The 19,164-nt window shown below is 49.2% G+C and overlaps 2 protein-coding genes and 1 long non-coding RNA gene across 8 annotated transcripts; 2 read left to right on the plus strand and 1 right to left on the minus strand.

Annotated features, from left to right (window-relative positions):
* The first annotated feature begins 963 nt into the window (after positions 1-963).
* Positions 964-2,291, plus strand: LOC103545938 (interferon-induced transmembrane protein 1-like). The gene is made up of 2 exons (XM_070564609.1): positions 964-1,371; positions 1,945-2,291. Exons 1-2 carry the CDS (start codon positions 1,186-1,188, stop codon positions 2,137-2,139), a joined length of 381 nt encoding a protein of 126 aa, XP_070420710.1. The 5' UTR covers positions 964-1,185; the 3' UTR covers positions 2,140-2,291.
* A 3,802-nt stretch (positions 2,292-6,093) lies between these two features.
* LOC103561336 (interferon-induced transmembrane protein 3-like) lies at positions 6,094-9,047 on the minus strand. 6 transcript variants are annotated; one of them, XM_070564605.1, is made up of 3 exons: positions 8,620-9,047; positions 7,836-8,190; positions 6,094-6,378 (listed from the first exon to the last, which is right to left on the minus strand). In XM_070564605.1, exons 2-3 carry the CDS (start codon positions 8,085-8,087, stop codon positions 6,187-6,189), a joined length of 444 nt encoding a protein of 147 aa, XP_070420706.1. In that variant the 5' UTR covers positions 8,088-8,190; positions 8,620-9,047; the 3' UTR covers positions 6,094-6,186. The 6 variants fall into 6 exon arrangements, with proteins under 6 accessions (XP_070420706.1, XP_070420705.1, XP_070420708.1 ...); XM_070564604.1 differs by having other exon boundaries at positions 7,836-8,212; positions 8,620-9,025; XM_070564607.1 differs by having other exon boundaries at positions 7,836-8,186; positions 8,620-9,018.
* Positions 8,444-18,177, plus strand: LOC139074424 (uncharacterized). The gene is made up of 3 exons (XR_011524032.1): positions 8,444-8,582; positions 10,881-11,097; positions 16,968-18,177. It is a non-coding gene; the product is annotated as an uncharacterized lncRNA (long non-coding RNA).
* The last annotated feature ends 987 nt before the right edge of the window (positions 18,178-19,164 follow it).

Consider the following 19,164-nt stretch of genomic DNA (forward strand, 5'->3'; position numbering starts at 1 on the left):
GGGGAACCCAGGGAAGGGGCTGAAATGATCAGACCCTGGAAACCTGGAGCAGGCCCAGGGCCTAAGGCCCAGACCTCTGGGTGGTGTGAGAGCCGCAGGGGCACCTGGAGGCTGGTCTGGGAGCCTTGACACAACTGGGCCTCCAGGCAAAGGCGACAGCTCCTAAAGGGACAGTGCAGGCCTGGCCATGGGCCTCCCACACCCTCGTCCTCTCAGGTAAGGACTGCAGACAACAAGGAGAACAGACGGATCCTTCAGTCTTAAAGAGCCGTGTCCTGGCTGCTAAGCTGACCTGACTCTCTCCCTGGGAAGGGGGCACAGGCCCGCCAGCAGAGGAGCCATCCTGACAACACTGGAGCTTCACCCTGTAACCACCCCAATGACACCTACGGGAAATGATAGGGACCAGAGGGAGGAGGGGGGTGGGGCTGCACAAGTATGCTGGCCCCGTGCTCCAAAGCTGCTGCCAAATGCCCTGGAGTCATCCTGTCTCCCACCACAGCCGCCTCCTCACATCACAGAGCGCCCAGTGTTCCTGTTCCTGGGGGACCCTGGGGAGAGGGCCTGGAAGGCTCCTTGGGGGCAGGCAACACAGGCTGCTGGGTCCTGACCTGCAGCCAGGAAACACCCAGACCCCACCTGCTGCCTGGACTCAGAGCCAGGAAAGAACAACAGACTTGGGAAAGAGGAGACCTGTCACAGCCCAGGTGTGGGCTCCGGGGGTGAGGGGACATCCTGTGTCCTAGGGCCTGGTGGGGGCCCTGCCTGGGGACAGTGAAGTTCTGCAGCAGCCTTGGGGCTAGGCTGGGGGAAAGGGTGGGTGACTCCCAGGCTGGGGAAATGTCCCCAGGGCCTATGCACACCCCCAAAGAAGGAGGTGGGTCAGCAGAGACAGGGCCTGACTTGAGTTCCTGGGACAGGAAGTCCCCCCTTAGACCACAGCCCTTCCTCTCACCCTGCCCTAGAGAAACTTGACACTCAGACATTTGTTCCGCCTTCCTGGTGCTCAGCCAATTCACCAATTTACAAACACCAGGAAATAGAAACTTCTGAGAAACCAAAACTACACCAGAGAGGGAGGGCACCCTGAGCAACAGACCCACAGCTGCTCAGGTCTCTGCATCAGGAGCCGCACTTCCCAGCCCTTCCTCATTTGAGACAACACCTGCTCCCCCAAAGGTGGAGATGATCAAGGAGGAGCATGAGGTGTCCGTGCTGGGGGCACCCCAGAGCTCAGCTCCCATGACGACCACCGTGATCAACATCCACAGTGACACCTCCGTGCCCGACCACATCGTCTGGTCCCTGTTCAACACGCTCTTCATGAACTGGTGCTGCCTGGGCTTCGTGGCCTTCGCCTACTCCGTGAAGGTGGGTGGGTGCATGGGGGCATCTCCAGAAAGTGTGTGTCAACTGGCTAGGTCCCCCACCCAGATGGCACTTGGGGTGTGGGAAGGTCTGTGTGTGTGTGTGTGTGGCTTGAGGGGTCTTGCAGTGAGAGAACGCAGCGAGGTTGCATGGGGATGGCTAGGGAAGACTGTGTCTCCATAATCCCCAAAGTCTCCTCCCATACTAGTCAGACTAATTACATACTTCACACTTGAATTCAGACCTCAAGTCTGGTCCAGAAAAAGGAAAAGGTACTCAAAGGACTCTGACCCTGATGGAGCTAGTGCCCAGCGAAGAGACCAGAGCAGAGGGAGGAGGAGCCTGAGGCCTCCTGGAGAGGCTGAGTCTGTGAGGAAGGAGATGGAGGCCCAGCTGGGAGGGCCCACGGGGCACTGTGCTGCTCAGGCTCCAGGGGACGGGACGGGGTGGCCCCATCTGGGTGAAGGGCAGGTGCAGGCTGCTCTGGGCAGGGACCAGGCAGGGAAGGACCTGAGTCGCCTCACCTGGCTCTCCCACACCCCCTCCAGGTCCCTCTCACTGTGTCTTCTCCCCCAGTCTAGGGACCGGAAGATGGTGGGCGACGTGACTGGGGCCCAGAGCTATGCGTCCACTGCCAAGTGCCTGAACATCTGGGCCCTGGTCTTGGGCCTCTTTCTGAGCACTGGATTCATCGTTCTTATGGGATTTACCTGCCTGACACTCTACCAGATAATTGTAAAGGCCATGCAGGACGGCAGAGGCTACTTCTAGCTGCCCATGGGCACAGCCCCGTCCCCATCATGCCCTGCTGGCCTCACATGCTGGGGCTTTGGCCCTGCCCACTTGCCCATACCCTTTTCTACAGCAGTTTTTGCAGACATACCCGTCTACACCTGGATTCAATAAAGTGCACTTGCATGTGACGGTGCAGTGATGTCCCTGGGGGGCCTGTGGAGAGTCCCCAGCTGCCCCTGAGACGGAGCCACCTCCTCCCTGCCCACCTGCTGTGCTTCTCTTGGGGGCGGGGTGTGTCCTCAGGTTTTCTGGGTTTCTGGCCTCCCGCTGTGAGCCACGGCTACACCAGGGTCCTAGGACGGGGGTCCCTCCTTCCCCAAGGTCTGCACCCTGATGCAAGAGCACACTGTGTCCCCACTCCCACTGGCCCTCTCAGCTGGCTGGGAGCAGCGGTGCTGTGTCAATGCGGGCACTCAGACCCTGTGGGAAGTCGTGGGTTTTGTATCTGTGGGTGTGGCTGATGGAGCCGCAGCCCTCCCAGCCCACCCTGGGCGATCCAGCTGCTGCTGCATCCTGCTGCTGCCTCCTCCAGCCCACCAGGCTCCGTCCTGCTCCTCTGCCCTGCTCCTCTGCCGGGAAGGGGTGGGGGCAACCCTTGGCCTGAGGGAGGGACAGAGTGGTCAGCTGTAGGCTGACTTCAGAAGCCAATAATCTGAGCTGGTGACTCAGCCCCCTTGGACCAAAACTCTGAGCAGAAGGACCAATTCCTCCAACCCAGACTGTGCTGGCCCTGCTGGGTGGGGCAGCCGCCCAGTGCCCCTGTGCCCCAGCCATTGGGGACCGTGGGGCATTGGCAGTGTGCCTCTGCCTAGCCCGGGCTGCACATGGGGAGGTGTAGCCGTCCTTAGCCTGCAGAGAGGACTTGCCCCAGGCAGATATTCCTGTCCCTCAGGCCCAGAGGGAGTGGGTGGGGTACACACCCTTCTGGCTGACCCATCATGCCCTGTACAGCATCAAGGGTGTGCTGGGTGGTCACCCTGGAGAGGCTGGAGAAGTACAGGTGGCCACAGGCTGGTGCCAAAGAGGTGAGCCCTTCTCCACAGTGCTTTGCTCTTGGGGGCTCCAGCCTGCCTGGGGTCCGGCAGTGGGGAGAGGTCGGTCCTGTTGGCTCACCCTTGAGTCTGCAGCTCTTCACGCTGGGTTCTCCTTCGGGCCAGCTCCTAGGACGGATAGATGGTCCAAACTCCCACAACGCCTTGTGTTACCCCCTGCAGCGCCCTAACTCCTGGGCCTCACTGGTTGGGGTCCTCTGTAGTGGACGACGGCTCGTACCAGGGTGTCCCCTCTCCCCTGGGCTCCCAAGTGTGGGAGTACAAAGGGGGACCGGCCCGGGGAAGGTGGGTCCTGGGGGAGGGGACGCTGACGGACCTGCCCCTCTGGGTCCAGGAAGGACTCACTCTGAGGGGAGCAGGGCCGCGGCGCCCCCTGCCGACTGACAGCGTGGACACAGGCGGGGTGACCCCAACTGAGGCCCTGGAGGACAGGAAGGGCCCACATTCTCCTGTCAGACGTCAAGAAGGGAGCTCAGCCTCGGGCCTAACCCCATCTGAGCTTCGGTGACTTGGGATGAGGCTCCTGCTGGGGGGTGACCCTGTCGTGCACCCCGCGAACAGCCCCTGATCACGACCTTTGAGAAGTTGCGGGTGGGGCCTGAGGCACCAGGCAGGTGCAACTGCAGGTCAGCTGGAAGGTCCTGGCCGCTGACCGCTGGGCTCGCGAGGGCCGCGCAGCGAGCAGCCTTAGTCCTCGGAGCCACACAGCCAGCTCTGGTTCCGAAGGGGTCCTGTGTCACCTGGGGTTGGGCGGGGCTGAGGGTCGTGGCCATGCTGTGGGCGGGGCGGGGCAGGCCGTGTGGGTGGGGCCGGTGGGTGGGCTGGTCGGACAGGCTCGAGGCCGCAGAGATGAGCCACGTTGCCGGAAGGCTTTTCTAAATCGCACTCGGGAGAGCGTGCTTCTTCTCGCTTTGCCTGGAGTGAGCCTGGAGGAAGACGGCCTGCCAGCCTCCTGAAGATGCCCAGTCCGGGTCTGGTCCTGAGGGGCCGAGGGCGGAGGATGGTCTGGCTGCTCCTGGCCACGGACCCCCCGGGTCCCGGTGGAGAGCGTCCACTTCCGGCCTGCAGTGACCTTGAGTGTGTCCTCTGCTGCAGGGCAGAGTCAAGGCCAGCCTGCGCGTAGGCTGAGGGCCGCCAGTTTTGTGAGAAAGGCAGAGACCGGGAAATGTTGCCAGGAAACGGATGGATATACCGCTTCAAGTGTGTTACACAGGGGAGGACCGCACCCCGCGAAGGGAAGGGTGTGGCTGTTACAGGCCACACTCATGGTGATGCCCACAGGCATCATGCAGCCAAAGAAGACAGGCAGGACAGTGCCTACTGGGGCATCTGATTATGGGATGATCCGGGATAGGCCAGACTGATGCAGGTGACATTCGGCACTTGTCTGTCACTGGACCGGACTGAACGGGGAAACCGTACCAGGAGCCCCTGGGTGGAAACGGTGTGTTCCTTGTCCTGAGAGGATGTGGACGTGCGGGCAACCAGTTTCAAAATTGTACAGATAACAATTGCCCACATCCATGTGCATAAATTTCAGCTACAAAGCTGAAAATAGAATGGGGGGGATCAGTGCAAGTACAGATGCTGAAATAACAGACTGTGCTTGTGATGAGGCTGGGTGACCAGCAGAGATGCTTATCTTATTATTCTTAGTTCATTATGCATAAATTTTTCAGTAACAACAGCAACAAAAAAATAATTTAGCTCCAAAGAAAGTTAAACCCCCCTGCAGGGAGATCTACTGTACCAGAGTCTGGGCTGCTGGGAGGGCTTGGGGTCTCCACGTGGGGGAATCCTGAATCCCCATGACTGGGACCCCTGAGACCACTGAGACCACAGCAGTGCCCCCAACCCGCCTTCCTATTAGAGCGAGCCCTCAGGTTTGCTCGAGGCCACGGGAGGGCCTCTCCCAGGAGCACTCCAGACACTCCCCCAGGGCCTACTCCGTGGCTACTAGACCAAACTAGGGTTGATCCCAACATGGCAGACGTGGGGCTGGACCGAGCCTGCCTGTCTGATACGTTCCCATGGTTGTGTCAGCAATTCCTTCACACCTTTGCGACCCACTATCAAAAATCTCACACTGTCACTGTCTCATCTCTTAGATCACTCACTGGGAGGGCGGTGAGCTTGTTTTGCAGAGAAGGAACTTTTGATAAAATTTGAAACCACAGCCATTTAGAAGGAGCTGCAGACCATGGTGCACAGGTATAGTCAGCCAACATGTCCCACAGACTAGGGACAGGAGGCGGGATCCCCAGGGAGGTGGAGGGCAGGGGGTCCCACAGAAAGCTACAGGACAGGTGACCCTGGTGGAAGCTCATTGCTGCAAGTCAGGATGGAAGGGGCGGAGGATCCACAGCTGGGCTCTGGGTGCATGGGGAGGATGGGGGCTACGGTGTCCCCACTTCCCACTGAACCTGCCCAGCTGGTTGTGGGCAGGGTCTGCCCTGGATCACGCCCAAGTGTAACAGAACTAGAGAAGGGAGCCAAGTTCCAGGTCAGGGCAGGCATTTCTCCTCCTCCAGAAGAGCAGGGACCTCCGAGGCTTTCTCTCCAAAGGGGAAGTGTGGACTGAGTCAGGTCCCCTTGCAGCCTTCCCACCAGTGGGGGCCTTGGGGGCCAAAGGTGTTCTGGACCCAGACTACCTTTCCCCAAACGAACCATCTTGGGTCAGGGCTCAGACCTCTGGGAAGGAGGGACCCCCTCTCAAAACCCTCATCCTTTTGTGCCCCCAGCTGAAGGCCAGATACAGGCAAGCCCTGAGGACATGCCCTGCCCCCTCAGAGTAGCAAGTAGGAGGGACCGATGGGAGGGGTTCCGTCTCAGGGGCTGGCGGAGGACTCTCACCCTCTCCCAGGTGAAAAACAGCAACTCCTCAAACCAGCGTTTTATTGAATTCAAGTGTAGACAGATGTGTGTATAAAGTGCTGTGAAGGCTGGGGTAGCCACAGGCCACGCACGGCTGCTAGTAGTCTCTGGAACTCATTATGATCGCTAAAATGTGTGGAAAAAGATCAGTCAGCCAGAGGCAAGAAATAATGAAGAATGTAATGATCACGAGGAGGCCCATGACCAGGGCAGCGATGTTCAGGCACTTGGCAGTGGACGCATAGCTCTGGGCCCCAGTCACGTCGCCCTCCATCTTCCGGTCCCTAGACTGGGGGAGAAGACACAGTGAGAGGGACCTGGAGGGGGTCTGGGAGAGCCAGGTGCAGCCACTCAGGTCCTTCCCTGCCTGGTCCCTGCCCAGAGCAGCCTGCACCTGCCCTTCACCCAGATGGGGCCACCCCGTCCCGTCCCCTGGAGCCTGAGCAGCACAGTGCCCCGTGGGCCCTCCCAGCTGGGCCTCCATCTCCTTCCTCACAGACTCAGCCTCTCCAGGAGGCCTCAGGCTCCTCCTCCCTCTGCTCTGGCCTCTTCACTGGCTGCTCGCCCCTGCAATGGGGCAGCTTTCCCTGTGAGTCCCTCTGTTCCTTCTGAGAGATCCTCAGAGCCCCATCCTGAGTCTGAGGGATGCAATTTCTGGTTTGGTCAGTAGGGGAATTCCCTGGAGTCCTGGGGACAAAGTCAGACCCTGGCCATGGCCGTGCGCCTCATGCAGCCCCATTGTGATCTATGATGAGGATTTTTAGGCTGCTTAATTTTAAAATGGTTTATGATGAGGATTTTTAGGCGGGTTACTTTTAAAACTGCAGATGAGAAGCAGGCTGCGAGGACTGGAATTTTGCTTGCCCTTTTGAGAGACATTTGCATTTGTGAAGGAAGCGGGGGATGAGCTTGTAGGGACCTGAAATTGGCCACCCCAAGGTGTGACTTTTTGGCATCGGGATTGTTTTGGGCTGATTGCTTTTGATAAACTGGGACAGGGAAGGAGGCTCTGGGGAATGGAACTTGCCCTTGTTGGGACACACTTACATTTGTAAGGTAAATCTCTATCTGTAAAAGGTGCCTCCCTCTCTGTACCAGGAAGAAGAGGAGAGATGACCTTGTCGCTAGAAACTCTTAATGGGGAAGGCAAGAACTTAAGTTGGTTGCTGTCTGGCAATCTCATGTAACTGGTTTAGGATGGTGGCGTCTACCCTTTCTAACCTTTACTTAATCCGATTTGATTCTTGTCTAAAAGTCATGGGATCACCCAATGACCAGACCCCACCTGCACTGATACCATTTTAACTTTTTTACATATTCTTTGTCTTGTAAAGAGATGACTCACATACCTATGCCTTAAATTTAGCCTTACTCTCCACCCAACTTTGCAGCAGCAGCAGAGGCAGCAGAAGCGGCAGCAGCAACATGCCGGCAGCAGCTCTGCCTGCCCATGGGTCCTCTCCCCATGCCAGCGGCGGCAGCAGCAGCTCCCCATGCCAGCAGCATCTCTGACTGCCTGTGGGTCCTGTCCCCATGTTATTCTACTCTCTAAATAAAAGAGCACTACTGCCAGATCTTAAGAGTCTAAGAAATATTTCTTTCGACTCCTCGGCTCACCGACCCCGCATCATCTACACACACAGAGACATACACACACAAGGCCTCCCCACAACCCAGGTGCCATCTGGGTGGGGACCTAGCAGGCTGACACACACTTTCTGGGGAATCCCCCACGCACCCACCCACCTTCACGGAGTAGGCGAAGGCCACGAAGCCCAGGCAGCAGCACCAGTATGTGAAAAGCGTGTTGAACAGGGACCAGACGATGTGGTCGGGCACGGAGGTGTCACTGTGGATGTTGATCACGGTGGTCGTCACGGGAGCTGAGCTCCGGAGTGCCCCCAGCACGGACACCTCATGCTCCTCCTTGAGCATCTCATAGGTCGGGGGGACACCAGTGTGGGCGCCACTGACAAAGGTCTGGAAACTGCGGTTCATGGTGCCGGGATGGGGCGAGCTGTGGTCCGGAAGGCTGGATGGTGCTCAGTGGGCCCTGTCTTTCCCCAGTAGTTTCGGTTTCTCTGAAGTTTCCTTTTCCTGGCTTTGGGGAAATCGGGAATTGGCTGGGTACCAGGAGGACAGAACAAATGACTTGAGTGTCAAATTACACTAGGGCAGGGTTGGAGGAAGGGCTGTGGTCTAAGAGGGGCTTCCTGTCCCAGGCGATCAGGTCTGGTCCTGTCCCTACTGACCCGCCTCCTTCAGGGGTGTAGATGAGCCCTGGGGACTGGGAGCCATCTACCCTTTCCCGCAGCCCAGCCCCAAGCCTGCTGCAGAACCTCACTCTCCCCAGCCAGGGCCCCCACAAGGCCCTCATTCAGACTCCACACTCCAGGCCCAGAGGGAGTCCTCCCCCCAGAGCCCACACCTGGGCAGTCCCACGCCTCCTCTCTGAAGTCTGTTGTCCTTTTGTGCCGTCTCCACCTACCGAGGGTAAGGCTATCGGCTAGCAATGCCTGGGGGTACTCACCTGGACCCTGCTGAGCTTTCCACAGACATCTCCCCTCCCTGGACCAGCCCTCATGGTTCTTATGATTGCAAGACGCCCTTCAGCAGTAACCATCAGGAAACATGGGAGAAAAAAGCTTATTACTTACAAGTCCTGGGGCCAGAGAGAGACAGAGAGCAATCGGAGTCAAGGGAGGGGTCTAGAGTTTCCAGGGCTCACTCTCTATTGGTGACTTTAAAACATAAGAGGAGGAATTTAAAGCACAGGAAGAGAGAAACACAAAGAAAACCAAACGAGCAGCCCAAAGGCTGGTTATGTCAAGGGGATCGGGATCGAAAACAAAGGAGACTCATGGGGGGCCTGGGGAGGGGGCGGTCCCCTGGCTCTTTATGAGTGGCTGGCAGTTGTTTATTCCAGATAGACTTCCTTGAGCAGATGCCTCAGCAGTTAAAGGGGAAGTGAGGCACTTGCATCACAAAAGAAGAGCCCGCTCTCGGGCCACAGGACATTGCTCTGGCTCTGAGTCTAGGCAGCAGGTGGGGTCTGGGTGTTTCCTGGCTGCAGGTCAGGACCCAGCAGCCTGTGTTGCCTGCCCCCAAGGAGCCTTCCAGGCCCTCTCCCCAGGGTCCCCCAGGAACAGGAACACTGGGCGCTCCGTGATGTGAGGAGGTGTCTGTGGTGAGAGACAGGATGACTCCAGGGCATTTGGCAGCAGCTTTGGAGCACGGGGCCAGCATATTTGTGCAGCCCCATCCCCCCTCCTCCCTCTGGTCCCCATCATTTTCCATAGGTGTCATTGGGGTGGTTATGATGAGGATCAAGGCTGCCCCAGGGAGAGAAGCCCAAGGTGACCTGCCCTACATGGCAATCTACATCATCCTCCGGGAAGCATAGGATGTCCTGACTTAATCTGATTTGATTCTTATCGGAAGTTATAGGACCACCCAATAACCAGACCCCACCTGCACTGATACCATTTTAATGATTTTTTTCATGATCTTTCCTTTGTCTTGTAAAGAAATAACTCACATACCTATGCCTTATATATTTAGCTCTAACCCCCAACACATTGCAGCTCTTACTGCCCATGGGTCCTGTCCCCATGCTACTCCATGCTATCCTCTGAATAAAAGAGCACTACTGGCAGAAATTGAGAGTCCAAGAAATCTTTCTTTCAACTCCTTGACTCACCGAGCCCACATCAGTTACAGGGTGAAGCTCCAGTGTTGTCAGGATGGCTCCTCAGCTGGTGGCCCTGTGCGCCCTTCCCAGGGAGAGAGTCAGGTCAGCTTAGCAGCCAGGACACGGCTCTTTAAGACTGAAGGATCCGTCTGTTCTCCTTGTTGTCTGCAGTCCTTACCTGAGAGGACGAGGGTGTGGGAGGCCCATGGCCAGGCCTGCACTGTCCCTTTAGGAGCTGTCGCCTTTGCCTGGAGGCCCAGTTGTGTCAAGGCTCCCAGACCAGCCTCCAGGTGCCCCTGCGGCTCTCACACCACCCAGAGGTCTGGGCCTCAGGCCCTGGGCCTGCTCCAGGTTTCCAGGGTCTGATCATTTCAGCCCCTTCCCTGGGTTCCCTTCAAGGGTGTGTTGGGGGTAAGAAGTTGTACCCCAAAATGTATATCTTTGCGTTGATTATTATTATTATTATTTTTGCTGAGGAAGATTTGCCCAGAGCTAACATCTGTGCCAGTCTTCCTCTATTTTGTATGTACGCTGCCACCACAGCGTGGCCACTGACAAGTGGTGTAGGTCTGCACCTGGGAATCGAACCCTGGCCACCAAAGCAGAGCCCACCAAATTTAACCCCTAGGCCACACGGCTGGCCCCAGCCTTGATTATGTTTAAAAACAAAAGACTGAAAGAAACGTTGACTTTCCCCCTAACTGCCTAAAAGAATTTAACCTAGAAAGGCCTGTTCCAGGAAGGAGCTAATGCCATGAGACAACTATGGTAAAATGTAAGATGGGTGTAGAAAGGCACCAGCAAGCCCATTTTATCAAAGTTCTGTCTCTCAGGTCACGTTGTCCATCAACGGCCCAGCAAACACTTATTTAACAAACATTTGCATTTCCATCTCCATGTAAATTGTCTTCATCCCCTCCAACGTCTCAAACCACTGCCCCCAGTTTTAGCTGAAAATGGCATTTAAACTGGTGGCTTTGGCCATTTTGGCCAATTACTCAGTTTTCCTGGGTTTCTCCTATGTATACATATTATTAAGCTTTGTTTGATTTCTCCTGTTGTTCTGTCTCATGTTAATTTCATGTTAATTTAATTCTTAGGCCAGCCAGAAGGACCCAGAGGGCAGAGGCATTGTCTTCCTTCCTTACTGTTTGGCGACTTGGATGGCATAAAACTTCACTGGCTGGACACTGCTCGCTCCCGGATGACTGCAGCCGAGACATGCTGGACTCCTGACAAGAGCTGGGAGAAGACAATAGTTCTTACCACGTCAGTCTCCTGAGTCTCTGCCCACAGGGTCCAGTGGAAGTGAGAGTGGTGGGTTTTTTCCTTGTCTAAATTTAGATTCACAGGAGAAAATATTTGTGAAGCTAGTTTCTCGGACTCAGCAGCTCTGGGAAATTTGGTTTGAGTACTCATTAGTCTACTGATCTTTCTCCCAGAGATGGTCACTATTTTTCCTTGTCTCTGTCTTTTGTGTCATTTGTCATAAAAAGGAAAAGCTGTAGTGCAGGTGCAGACATAGGGCCCTATAAACCTGTTGTCTGGGCCGGCCCTGCAGTAAACTTCACTCTGGGTTAATAGCACAAGGGGTGAAAGCTATTGCTAAGGGGCATCTTGGAAGCCAAACGGCCACAAAGTTGTTGCACATAGGTTGAGTATTTAAGAGCCATTAGGACACTTGACACCTCAAGAAGACTCCTGTGAGAGGATAAGTCATTCATGGAATTAGGTAGGTGAAACAGGTCATCCACCAACCTCAAGGAGATTTCCATGCAACAGGCTACTCTAGAAAACAGCACACATTTCCCAACCCTGGGGAACATCCCTCTTAGGTATTAGTTTGGCTCCAAGGGACCCAAGGCTTAGCTAAAGTTGTTAACGTGCATGTAGGATGAGGTTTCTTTTGTATTATTCTATATTTTGAGAGCTTGGTTTTGTGACCTCTGGTCTCTGTCATCTGGAGGATGCACATACCAGCATGTATTTTGGTGGCCAGTCAAATAGCCTGGGGCTCTGAGCCACACTCTCTTTGTGCAGCTGTGTCAGCTCTCAGAGGAGATTAGGGTCCCAGTCTATAAGGAACCTTTGTCATCTCAACTTTCATTGCTTGTTAGTGCTGGAAAAGTTCAATTCCAGCAGTGCTTGCCCAGTGTACAGATTAGTGGGTTTGTGACTGGAGGCATCCATGTTTCCACGGGAGACCGGAGAGAGCATTTTCACTACACCATTCTTACATAAGAGGTGGTGAAATTAAGAAGATTGGAATATCTAAATTGGCTTTATGTGCAATGATTGCATCTCTTTTGCCTGGTAGTATTAGAGGTTATATTGTAGGGACAGACATTGTGTCTCACCAGGGAATGTTTCCCCTGCCTGATGGTGTAAAACAGAACATATAAATCCACCATTTAGGTAATGCTAGTTACACATGCTAAAGGGAGTCAACAGCATTCCCTGAGCCCACACAGTGGGAAATGGAAACTAGAGGCTGATATTCGAGGGGAAATTAACAGAAAAGATGACAGACCCCCCCAGGGTGAATACGTCTAGGTTTGAATTCTGCACTCAGATAGACAGCCTCTGTTAAATGCTTTGTGCAGACTTTTTAAAGGTGTGGTACATTGTCCTCAAGTTTCAGAAAATAAAAATCTTTTCATTTACTTCTCGGTTAAAAATCTCCCGATATAAAGAAGGAAATTAAAGAAAATGTAGTTGGAGGAGCAGATCAGCTTTTTGATAGCATTCAGAGTGCAACCCAAGTATCTGAGAAACTTAAAACCACTATCTTTGTCTTACAAAAAGGGAGAGGAAATATTTGGAAATTTAACAACAACAAGAAGATCTTAAATGTCTACTCCATAAATATCAGTAAAAAGATTTGGCAGGTGAACTTAACTCTTTCCAATTGCTAAAACAAAATTTGGATCCAACTATTCTCTTATAAATTAATGAGTTTTGTACTGTACCTGATTCATAGCAAAAATTTAACAGAAGTTGTTATAAGGTCTCTGTGTGTGTTGACCTGTGTGTTCATGTATGTCTATAAGTGTATGTTGTAAATGTGAGATATTTTTCTACCTCTGGATGATATGGTCAAAATTAAGAGCTCTATTGAATTGGCTTGAAGTAAGTGCTTACATAAATTATTTCTAAATGTAATAAAAACTAACCCAAATGTTTTCAATTAACATGATATAAAATAATCTTTGGTAAATAAAAACTTATTTAAGTTTGTTGATTTGGTTGGAATAAACATGTCCTAGATGTCAGCATTGGAGATGATGCAGACATGCAGCCTGAGTTTACTAGTGAAATAAGCTCATGCTATCTTTGTTACAAATTCCTTAGCACAAATAATAACTTAGAATGACAGCTAATTTTGTCTAATGTCTCATGATGTTTTCATGGATAATCTAAACATAATTGTTGGGAACAAATGATTTAGATAGATGTAAGATAAACGTTTATAGATAAACTTTTAGCAATAATTATATTTTGTGTCATGTGTATTTAAAATAATTTCCAAAATCGGGGCTGGCCCCGTGACCGAGTGCTTAAGTTTGCGCGCTCCGCTGCAGGCGGTCCAGTGTTTCGTTGGTTCGAATCCTGGGCGCAGACATGGCACTGCTCGTCAGGCCACGCTGAGGCAGCGTCCCACATGCCACAACTAGAAGGACCCACAACAAAGAATGTACAATTATGTACTGGGGGGCTTTGGGGAGAAAAAGGAAAAAAATAAAATCTTAAAAAAAAAAATAATAATTTCCAAAATCTCTTTGGTAACTTGAAACTTTGAAGTTTTCCTAGGATACATTAGATAATGGAAAATTAATTGAATATCCAGATCATTTTCAAATAGGATAAAATGCTGAAACATCAACTGCTAAACAAGTCTAAGTCTATATACTTTTGTCTTCTTATTACAGAGAAGCTAAAAAATGTTTGAGCCTATTAATAAACATGTCTTTATTAAAAGATCATTCTATGATGTAGCTTGTTTCTAGGAATTATAAAAAGTATTTATAAATTTGCAAAGCCACAGAATGCTAATGTAAAAGACAGTTCATTATTGCTTACTTCTTAGTTTACAATAAAAATTAAGGTTTCTAAGGGTGAAATATTCTAATTAATACGTGTAATTAAAGCAACTAAAAATTACTAAGGGAAACATCTTTGTATTCAAAGAAAGTAAGATGTATGCTTTTGGTAAAGAACATATAAGAAATGGAGATATTTTTGTTTGTTGGTTAATAAAGTTATAGGTTTGTGAAAGAAGAACTCTGAAAAAAGAGTTTTGTGCATGGTTAAGTTGGCTAAGATTGAAATGAATTTAATTAAGTAAATTAATGTCCAATGTAACCTGGTGCAAAACTAGAAAAAACTAGAAAAAAAATAAATTTTTCTCTGTCTTTTTTTTTTTGAGGACAATTATCCCTGAGCTAACTACTGCTAATCCTCCTCTTTTTGCTGAGGAAGACTGGCCCTGAGCTAACATCCATGCCCATCTTCCTCTGCTTTATATGTGGGATGCCTACCACAGCATGGCTTGCCACGCGGTGCCACATCTGCACCCGGGATCCAAACTGGTGAACCCTGGGCCGCTGAAGTGGAATGGGTGCACTTAACTGCTGCGACACTGGGCCAGCCCCTGGTTTTCTCTCTCTTAAAAAGATACTTTTCTTGAACTTTTAGTCTGCTCTTGATAAAGAGATTATAAAAGGTTTTTCTTTATTTTTGAGTAAATCTACCTAAAAGGCAGAAATTCTGTGTTTGGTCAAAAATATAATTTCCTATGCTCAAAAAGCTAAAGTCTCTCTATTGAGAGAGGTAAGGTTTTTTAAAAGACTGTTTAACTTGCTATGTTAAATGGATAGCAGAGCATTGTTCCACAGTGACCTATGATCCTTTTGAAATGTTTGACTAACTTCCCCAAAATTCAAGTCCTAAATAAAGTCTTTCTTTTGACCTGAAAGTAACTTTGAGGATTTCCAGCAGACCCCTGGGACTTCTCAAAGAATGTGTTCCCTCTTCCTATAGAAAGGGAGATATTAAACTAATTAGGGTTATTTGGTATGTTAAATTTGCATGGGAAGCATTGTCAAATAAATGATGGTAAACCTTCTTAGGTCATATTGTGTGTGTAAATGTTGTTAATGTAAGTGTTTTAAAAATTATATAACATTCCTAAAATTCTGATTGGTTTTGGTTATCAGTCATAATTCTAGTTATCTTAAAATGCTATATGTCACAGAAATATCAGAATTTCTTTGTCAACTGCCATTTTTAAGTCTTTTGTCATTTACAGACAGTTTTATTTTTACTCTGATGCTTTTGCAAATATATTTCATCTTCAGAGAGATTCATGGAAAGGATTTTGACATTTACTCTAGAATACAAGTTTCTGATAAACTTTCAGATCATAAAACTGAACTGGGTAAGAAATTACAGAACTCAAGTGGAGAAACTGTTGGCTTCATAAAATTCCTAACAAAAGATGAAAATCAAGAATTGGGGGCTGGCCCTGTGACCAAGTGGTTGGGTTTGCACGCTGTGCTTTGGTGGCCCAGGGTTTCGCCAGTTTGGATCCTGGGCGCAGACATGGCACCACTCATCAGGCCATGCTGGGGTGGCATCCCACATGCCATGGCTGGAAGGACCCACAGCTAAAAATATGCAACTATGTACTGGGGGGCTTTGGGGAGAAAAAGGAAAAATAAAATCTTTTTTTTTAAAAAAGAATTGATTATATGGAGCTGAATGAACTGATGAAGATGATAATTTTTATGACTTTTCTTTGAAATATTGCTGATTTTTAAAATGTTTTGTTTTTCCATATATAAGGAAATCTTTTTCTCTTTTCTCTTAAGCTAACTATGACTTATAAAAATTTGGTAAATTATACCTTTGTGAGCAGAATTGAAGCATTTATCTTTTTCTCCCTACCTGATCCCTCCAGAATTTGGAAACTCTCAATAAATGAATATTCTTATTTTCATGGCAATATAGTTATTTGCATAAGTTCCATAAGAATCTTTTCTCCTTATAATAGGACACAATTAGAAACATTGGTTATATTACCAAGGCTTTGACTGGAATGTCATATTTGAGAGAGACATGCATAGACTCAGATATGACCAGACAGCTTTGAGGAACAAAGGTTGACTTTATGGAATCACTAAAACCCCTTGGAAATATTGGCCTAGCACATTGCTTACAGGGTCCCAGCAACCTTACCAGGTGAGTAAAGAAGATCACTTCCTGGCAGCTGCAACAAACCTCAGGATATTTTGGGGACCTCGAGAAGAGAGGAATTCAACCAAACCTATAGGTATTGCAGGCAGAGTTTGATGACAAGTCTTTGGCTTGGCTTTCCTGCCTCAATAGGCCTATAAAGTTCAACCTGAGATTCCTTATAAAAATTCCTGCAAAGAAAATTTAAAAGAGCCTCTATGATCAATCAGTGCTCTTCCTGTACTTACATAATTAATTGAGACAAGTTTATTGAAAGTAGACTTATTTTTCAAGCCAATTAGTCTTAACTTGGCTATCTTTGTTAAAAAATTAGGGTGAGTTTCAATGTTCATTGCAGCATTATTTACAATAGCCAAGACATGGAAGCAACCTAAGTGCCCATCAACAGATGAATGGATAAAGAAGATGTGGTATATATACCATGTAATACTACTCAGCTGCAAAACAGAACAAAATCATTCCATTTGCAATAACGTGGATGGACCTTGAGGGAATTATGTTAAGTGAAATAAGCCAGCTAGAGAAGGATAATCTGTGTATGACTCCACTCACATGAGGAATTTAAAAATGTGGACTAAGAGAACAGTTTAGTGGCTACCAGGGGAAAGGTGGGGTGGGGGGTGGGCACAAAGGGTGAAGTGGTGCACCTACAACACGAATGACAAACATTAATGTACAACTGAAATTTCACAAGATTGTAACCTATCATTAACTCAATAAAAAAAAGAGGGTGATTTTAGAAAGAAAAATTATGTTGTAGTAGAAACTATAATACACACTTTTGGCTTTTAGAGTCTACTTCTGTTAATTGTCTTTGAGGTCTTTGTTTTCTACCTGTAAACTGTACTGGAAATCTCCAAACTAATGTTTTCAATTTTTTTCCATCTTTTTTATTTGGAATCATTGAGAACTGAAACCACTCTTCCCCACAGCCCTGCAAACTGAAGCTGGACAACTTGATACAAACTTAAGAGAAATCACAGCACCCATGTTCAGACAATCTTCACACCTCTTGCTGTATAAGATACTAAAAAAGATACATGAACATCCAATGACATCATCAGAGACATTTCAAGCTGCAAAAGATGCTTCAACCCTAACATATAGAAATCTTCTTGACTGGCTGTCCCCTGGGCTCAGGAATGGGTTTATAATTTGCTTCACCATTAACCTTTGTTTTTCTTTTGTTTTCATAGAAATGCTTCTTATTAAATACTTGATTTCTTGTGTACAAATTAGAGGCCTAAGTTTGGGAGCACACCTGCATCACTGCCTCCTGAAATGAATTTAACTGGACTGAACTATTATCGGCACTAAGAGACTAGTGTTTAGTGTATGGAGCAATCTATCGTCTCAGCTTCTGGACTGTGAAACTTCTTGAATTTCCTAAGGCAGGATTGTGGGGGATCAGAATTTTTCACCCCAAAATGTATCTCTTTGGCTTGATTATTTTTAAGAACAAAGACTCAAGAAGAAACATTGACCTTCCCCCTAACTGCCTAAAAGAATTTAAGATAGAAGGCCTGTCCCAGGAAGCAGCTCTCACCATAGATAACTACAGTATCATATGACACAGGTGTGGTAAATGAGGAGGAACTTAGTAAGGCCCATTTAATCCAAGTCCTCCCCGTGTAACACTGTCTTCTCTAGGAATGGTAATCACTTATTTACCACACATTTGCTTTTCCACCTCCACGTAAATTACTTTCCTCCCCTTTGAAGTCCCAAACCACTGCCCCACAGCATCCTCCTTTGTCATTAGCTGAAGACGGGATTTAAAGTAGTGGCTTCAACCTTCTTGGTGAGTTACTCAGTTTTTCTGGATTTCTCCCATGTATGCATGTTATTAAACTTTGTTCAATTTTCTCCTGTTATTCTTTCTCATGTCAATGTAATTCTTAGGCAGCCAGAAGGACCAAAGGGTAAAGAAATTGTTCTTCCTGCCCTACGCATGTGATAGCTGAAGCTTTGCTCTCTGTCCTCTGCCTGAGTCCTCAGACCTCCACCGCAACTCCTGGTCCCCACCTTTCACTGCTTCTTCTGCTAACCACTGGCCTCTCCACGGCCAGGCATAATGGGCCCTGAGGAGAGGGGAATAGTAGACAATGTTAAAAAATAAAATTCAACTGAGTAAAATTTAAAGATCCTATTGGCTTTATTCAATGATTCATGAGTCGGGCAGCATCCTGTCTAGCAAAAAGAAAAGAACACTGAAGAGCTGCACATAATGACAGACTTATGGACACAAGGGGGTGGGATAAGGAAGTTACCAGCAGAGAGGATTGTTCAAGCCAAGGTCACCTTCCTTGGGGGACGGCAGGGGTGTACCAGGCTGACTCCCTCACTAGGGCTGATCAGGAAGTTCCAGACTGGCTGGTTAAGGTCACTGTCCTGGGGGCTGAGGCTGCACTGCGGCTACATGCCTAGTCTTAGTTTGCTGGTGGGGGCTTAGCTTTAGTGGCTCCACTTTGGGCCTGTTGTCTCTTTTTAACAATGCCTTCGTGTCGACGCAAATAATCTATAATCAATCTATAAATCAAAATTGGGGTGAGCCAAATGTGAGGACCATATAGCCTGGGGCCTTCTTTCCCCAAGGGAGGAAGGGCACCGAAGAAATGGGGTGTACAGAGTGGTTGTATACCATCAGAGAGCATGTATCACGTGTGATTGAAATGTCCCTTTTACAATAGTCACGAGACCGCTCTGTCTGCACAGCGATTGATGGACACAGCAGGTGGTAGCTCTGCTGTCTTGGGGGACACAACAGGGAGCAGGCCTGCTGCCTCAAGCTGGGTGGTCACAGGTGAGCACAGTAATCCTAGCCTAGGGAGAGATGCTCATCCTTAAGGAAATGCCAATGTGGGGGAAGTTGCACCTTTATCTTAAGGCCATTTGTTTTTGTCTGTGGGACATAGCAAATGCTTAAAGCAGATATACAATGCATGCTCAATGGCCACGTCAGGCCCTTTTGGAAAAACAAAGTCACACCGAATTAGTTTTACACCAAATGGCTTCCTCATCTACTCCAATATATCCTATTGCTTGCCATTTTTATTTGTTATTAGGGACTGTTGGTCTCAGATCAATTTCTGAATTAGGTTACTGAACCCAATTTCCATTTGTCATGGG

Source organism: Equus przewalskii, chromosome 11 (assembly GCF_037783145.1).
Source record: "Equus przewalskii isolate Varuska chromosome 11, EquPr2, whole genome shotgun sequence".
Lineage (NCBI taxonomy): Eukaryota > Metazoa > Chordata > Mammalia > Perissodactyla > Equidae > Equus > Equus przewalskii.

What these genes read in the sequence shown, in the direction of transcription:
- LOC103545938 (XM_070564609.1), top strand. Translation starts at nt 1,186, where the DNA reads ATGATCAAGGAGGAGCATGAGGTGTCCGTGCTGGGGGCACCCCAGAGC. An exon ending in CCTTCGCCTACTCCGTGAAG is followed by an intron (nt 1,372 to 1,944) that starts GTGGGTGGGTGC and finishes CTTCTCCCCCAG; the next exon opens with TCTAGGGACCGGAAGATGGT.
- LOC103561336 (XM_070564605.1), bottom strand. Translation starts at nt 8,087, where the DNA reads ATGAACCGCAGTTTCCAGACCTTTGTCAGTGGCGCCCACACTGGTGTC. An exon ending in CCTTCGCCTACTCCGTGAAG is followed by an intron (nt 6,379 to 7,835) that starts GTGGGTGGGTGC and finishes CTTCTCCCCCAG; the next exon opens with TCTAGGGACCGGAAGATGGA.